This window comes from Phacochoerus africanus, chromosome 8 (genome assembly GCF_016906955.1).
Source record: "Phacochoerus africanus isolate WHEZ1 chromosome 8, ROS_Pafr_v1, whole genome shotgun sequence".
Classification (NCBI taxonomy): Eukaryota; Metazoa; Chordata; class Mammalia; order Artiodactyla; family Suidae; genus Phacochoerus; species Phacochoerus africanus.
The window spans coordinates 52,199,865-52,205,864 of record NC_062551.1 but is presented as its reverse complement, the minus strand read 5'-3'; the positions used below and the strand labels follow the sequence as shown (position 1 = coordinate 52,205,864).

The 6,000-nt window shown below is 52.8% G+C and overlaps 1 protein-coding gene across 1 annotated transcript; it reads left to right on the top strand.

The window, feature by feature from the left end:
• The first annotated feature begins 3,407 nt into the window (after positions 1–3,407).
• NANOS2 (nanos C2HC-type zinc finger 2) lies at positions 3,408–3,938 on the top strand. Its single transcript, XM_047788956.1, has one exon. The coding sequence runs from the start codon at positions 3,471–3,473 to the stop codon at positions 3,885–3,887; it is 417 nt and encodes a 138-aa protein (XP_047644912.1). The 5' UTR covers positions 3,408–3,470; the 3' UTR covers positions 3,888–3,938.
• Positions 3,939–6,000: the final 2,062 nt, after the last annotated feature.

Sequence of the window (6,000 nt, the reverse complement as noted above, 5' to 3'; positions counted from 1 at the left end):
GGTTCCCCTAGTGGCTCAGTGGGTTAAGAGCCCAACTAGTATCCATGAGGTCTTGGGTTTGATCCCTGGCATCGCCACAAGCTGTGGTGTAGGTCGCAGACATGACTTGGATCTGGCGGTGCTGTGGCTGCGGCGTAGGCTACCAGCTGCAGCTCTGATTCAACTCCTAGCTTAGGAATTTCTGTATGCCAAAGGTATGGCCCTAAAAAAAGAAAAAAAAAAAAAAAGATCAGCCGACAGCCACTCAGTGAGCAGGTGGTAGAGCCAGGCTTGAACCCAGGGCATTTACCCACAATGCTGCCCATCTTCTAAACTGTGGGAGGTTTTGTGTTCCAGTAATGCCCCCCCCCCCACTGCCCAACCTAAGGACCCCTCCGTTAACAGAGAGGTCTCATTTGCCTCTTTAGGGAGATGAACAGGCAGAAAACCTCACACCTATGACCATGGATGTGTTTTATTAATGGGTTTCCAGATGATCCTCAATCTCCATGTGAATCTGGGGACCTTGGCCAGGAACTTGAATCCCTCCCATCTGGAGGCCTCATTTCCACGTCCGGAAAATAAGAAAGTGGGAGTGAGCTGGACCAGGTGATCTGGAAGATGCTGTCTGCTTATTTATCTATCTGCTTGTTTATTTATTTATTTTTGGTTGTGGCATGCAGCAGCTTGATGTGGGATCTCAGTTCCCAGATTCGGGATTGAACCCAGGCTGCAGCAGTGAAAGTGCTGGCCTGACTACCGGGCCACCAGGAAACTCTCCTGCATTCACTTATTAGTTCATTCCACTGATGGTTGGTTGGTTTGTTTCTTTCTTTTAAGGGCCGCCTGGGTGGAATATAGAGGTTCCCAGGCTAGGGGTCAAATCAGAGCTGTAGCCACTGGCCTACACTACAGCCACAGCAACACCACATCCAAGCCAAGTCTGACCTACACCACCGTTTATGGCAACGCCAGATCCTTAATCCACTGAGTGAGCCAGGGATCGAATCTGCATCTGCATGGATACTAGTCGAATTTGTTCCCACTGAGCTACAATGGGAGCTCTAAAAAGAGCTGCTCTTAGGTTCACAAATTCCTCCCTTTGTCACCTCTCCAACTTGAGCCCATCTATAGAGAAAATAAATTCACTCAAGAAGCATATATTAAGGCCGTTCTGAAGGTAAGATATAGTGGCAGCCAAAAGTGAGTCTCAACAGACTTTGTCCAGACTTTGCTCCCTGACCAGATCAAGACAGCGTGAGCGATGAGGACAGCCCCACTACCTCTGTTCAAGCCACAGCAACAAGAGGAGTGTCCTAAAAAATATTTCTCATACGTTCTTCCCCTGCATATACCCTTCAGTGGCTCCCTATTGCTCCGAGGGCAAAGACCAATGGGCTGATCTTGGTCCACATTACAGGTTCTTAATACAGTGAGACCTGACACCCACTTTATCTAACATCTTGAAATGCCTATTTAGTGTTCCAAAATTAAAACTCCTAAGTAACACAGCCCACCAACCCACAAATTTTATTTTCGAAAAGTTAATATCAGCCTTCCCGTTGTGGCACAGCGGTTAATGAACCCGACTAGGATGCACGAGGACGAGGGCTCGATCCCTGGCCTCGCTCAGTGGGTTAAGGATCCAATGTTACTGTGAGCTGTGGTGTAGGTGGCAGACGCGGCTCTGATCCAGCGCTGCTGTGGCTCTGGCGTAGGCCAGTGACTGCAGCTCCAATTAGACCCCTGGCCTGGGAAACTCCATATGCTGTAGGTGTGGCCCTAGAAAAGACCGACCCCCCCCCCCAAAAAAAGACTAGGCAGGCCATAATATTAGTACAAAGTAGCTGCATTCCAGGAAAGGTCAGAAACATCTTAAAAATCTTGCAGAAGCACTTAGTGTTTATATTAAAACCTAGCTAAGCTCCTGACTCAGATGATTACAAATGGGTTTTTCTGCACACATGGTGTCCAGTGTGACAATGGAAGTTAAGTGGGACCAGGGACAGATCTTGGCTGTATGGACTGTTGGGACATTGGGCACCCCTGGTCCCCTGTCCATTGCATCTGATCACATCTGCAATCACTGTGACAAACCCCAATGTTCCCACCCCCTTTTCCAAAGCATCCCCTGAGGAGGTCACAGTCTGATGGCATCCAGCCGCCTGCACACTGAGCTGGCCTCAGCTTGGGACCCTCATTCTGATCTGTCAACCTAGCCGCCTTCGCTGGGTGCCCAATTTTCAGGTCTCCATTATCTTGTGTTCCTTTTCCTGATTGTCCCGTGTGTCTCAACTTCCAGGTCACCTCTCCCAGCCCAGCCTATGTAATTGGGTCCTTATGGTCTATTATTTTCTCATTGGCTGGCTATTCCCCTGCCAGACTGGTTGTTCATGAGACAGGCATAAGGTTGCTGTGGTCGCTGCTGAATTCCTGGAAGGTGGCATGGGTAGGAGACAAGGTTTTTACTGGGTCCTGAAGGTCAGGAAGCATATGGGACAATGTATCAGGCCAAGGGTGGAGGGTGAGCATTCTAAGTGAGAAGGTCCGATGCCAAGGTCCCCTGCTGCTTCTAAGATCAATTTCTCAGTGTTTCTGGGGCCAGAACTGGGAGCAAATCCCAACTCTGCCACTGCCCTGCTGTGTGACCATGGGAACATTTCTTAACCTCTCTGAGCCTCCTATCCTTCTCTATAAAATGGAAATGATGCGGTCCACCCCCCTTGAGTGGCTATGATATTCAAAGGGATTGTGTTTATGAAACAATGAACACTGCAGTATGTGCTCATTAAATAGCTGGTGACTAAGTGGCTCCTAGTTCCAAAGGTGATGACAAATTAGGTTTTAATCCAACAATTGCTTTGGAGTCACACGGCCCTGGCTTAGAACCCCAGCTCTGCCACTTGTGTTTTATGGGACTCTGAGCCAGTGAGTTTTCGCCTCTGAGCTTCGGCGACTTGTCCATGAAATGGGATCATAACCGTGTCACCCCCACGGAGCGGCTGTGAAAACAAAACCAGAGGGGGAAGGTACCCAAGCAGCACAGCATCTGGCTCATAGTAAGGGGCAGTGGTTGTTACCATTAGAGAAGGCTCTGCAGTGTCTGGAGGGAGCAGGCCCCCAGCCTTGCAGTAAGCGAGGAGGGGGGTTGGGAGCATTTGCAGATATGGAGCTTTATTGAACAGACAGGGAAACTGAGGCCCTGGGAGAAGGGTCTTTCCAGAGGTCACAGAGAACCTTGGAAGCAGAGCAAGGACCAGAGACGAGGGGACTGACGCCCTCCCAGATCACCGCTGAGGAGTAGAGTCAGATGCGATCAAGGGAAAGGAGTGGGCCCTTTAAATCCTAAGCTCCACCTTTGCTTAGAAGGGTCTTTGGGGAGTATAAAAAGGGGTGCCATTCCTCTCTGCTCCAGAAAACCTTCTGCTGCTCCTGTCTGCAGTCCCCCAGCCCACCTCTCCCCAGCCGCCCACCACCCCGACCTGGGTGCCATGCAGCTGCCACCCTTTGACATGTGGAAGGACTACTTCAACCTGAGCCAGGTGGTGTTGGGACTGATCCAGAATCGTCGACAAGGGCCAGAGGGCCTGGGGACCGGGGAGTCAAGACCTGAGCCCCCACTGGAGCAGGACCAGGGCCTGGGAGAGCGGGGGGCCAGCGGGGGGCTGGCCACCCTGTGCAACTTTTGCAAACACAATGGGGAATCTCGCCACGTGTACTCCTCGCACCAGCTGAAGACACCGGAGGGCGTGGTGGTGTGTCCCATCCTACGACACTATGTGTGTCCCCTGTGCGGGGCCACCGGTGACCAGGCTCACACACTCAAGTACTGCCCGCTCAACGGCGGCCAGCAGTCTCTCTATCGCCGCAGTGGGCGCAATTCGGCCGGCCGCAAGGTCAAGCGCTGAGGACCGCGAGGTGCCCACCCCTGCACCCCCAGCGTCTGGGCTCAGTCCTACCGAGTCCCTGGACTCCTCTCCATTCCCAGACTCACCCCGCCTTCTGGAAGGTCTGACCCCCAGGATGCCACCCCTGCTGGATCCTGACACCATGGAGGCTGTGGGGAGCCAGGCCAGCCCTGCCCCTTGGATTTCTCAGCCCTGGGGGGTTCTGTCCTGGGCTGCCTGTGAATTCTTGGTGCGGCGGGACCCCTGCCCCTTGTACCACACAGCCCTATGGTTCCTTCTGGTTCCTGGATCTTTTAGTCCTTCTGGGACACTAGCCCTGCCCCCTTTGACGACTCAGGATCCTGCTGTGCTCTCCCAGGCCCACCCCTCAGAATCTGGGAAGCGTGAACAGGCAGGCCTGCGCCCTCCAGCCCAAGAACTTCAAGATGGGATTCTGACTCAAGCCAGCCATCACCTTCTTCAGCCACCGGCGACCCCACCGGCGACCCCACCGGCTCACCATGGACGCCACCAGCTGGGTCCCTCCCTGCCCTCAGCGGCCCGTCCAGCAGGACCTGGCGAAAGGAGGGGGCGCGCCGGAAGGGCACCCCATCTTCACAGGCTTACCTAGGGATGGAGAGCCTTGGGGTGAGCCGATACCCTTGAACGCTCCCCCTCCCTGTGCATCCCATTGTTAATTCTGTTTCTCAGCGCTCCTGCCCCCAACGGCCAATCACGGATGGGTCCTTTCCCCAGCGAGAGGGTGTCTCTCCGCCACCTGCCGCCGGCTCCACGAGTCACGACAGTTAGTAAAGTTCCTTTTTGGCCTCCCGTTTTTCTGCCATCCTCCAACAGTTAAGTCAACGAAGCTCCCGCAGGAAAGGGGTTTTGGTGCCTGGATGGGAAGGGCAACGGACTGCCTTGATTTTATTTAAGGGGCAAAGAAAAGCCTCGGTCAGATTTTTTTAAGTTGTTCGGTGTTTGGCTCAGGGCTGGGCCCGGATGTTGAGCTCTAGTAAATAAAAGCGTTTCTAGTTGTCTTTGAAATCACTCTGTCTGTTTCCTCCGAGGCTGGGGGAGGGAGGGGTCCTGCATGTTTCCCCAAACAGGGGGGAGCTTGAGGCAGAGCAGGAAGGAGTCCTGGGTCCCTCCCATGAAAGACTGTGCCCGCCATACATCCTCCCGCATAGGTCACCTTGGGACTGGTCCCCAAGTCCCAGCCTTCACCTTGACCCCAGAGTCCTTCTTCAGGGGCTTCTTCAAGCCCTGGCCAGGGTCCCCTCCCACTGTGCTAGAGCCCAGGTCTTGCAGGACAGGCTTTACAGTTGTTCTTAAACTCTGGGCTCCCAGGAGTTACTGCCGTGGCTCTACGGAAACAAATCTGACTAGCATCCCTGAGGACGCAGGTTCGATCCCTGGCCTCTCTCAGCGGGTTAAGGATCCAGCATTGCGGTCGCCTGTGGGTAGGCTGCAGACGTGGCTCGGATCCCGTGCTGCTATGACTGTGTTGCAGGCCAGTAGCTACAGCCCCAATTTGACCCCTAGCCTGGGAACCTCCATATGCTGCAGGTGCGGACCTAAAAAGACAAAAAATAATAATAAACTCTGGGTTCCCAGACCCCATTGGAAAGGTGGCCAAAAATACGGTATCCACCCCAGGGAAATGCACATATGCATAAAACTTTGCATATAATACCAGGGCTTCTTTTATTTCACTGTTTTATACATTTATGGCGCTCTGCCTTCTGCCAGGTACTATTCTGGGCTGTGGCAGACAAGACCCCTGCCCTCATGGAACTGACATTCTAGTGGGGAGGGGAGCGAGTAAAGTGAAAATCAAGCAATAAATATAGAATAAAATGTCAGGTGATCCACAAAGAACAAATGCTGGAGGGGGTGTGGAGGAAAGGGAACCCTCCTGCACTGTGGGTGGGAATGTAGGCTGGTACAACCACTTTGGAAAACAGTATGGAGGTACCTTAGAAAACTGTACATAGAACTACCATATGACCCAGCAATTCCATTCTTGGGCATATATCTGGACAAAACATGTTCATTGCAGCACTATTCACAGTAGCTAAGACATGGAAACAACCTAAATGTCCATGGACAGATGAATGGATTCAGAAGATGT

Excerpts from the sequence above, each read along its gene's own strand:
- NANOS2 (XM_047788956.1), top strand. The coding sequence starts at position 3,471 with ATGCAGCTGCCACCCTTTGACATGTGGAAGGACTACTTCAACCTGAGC.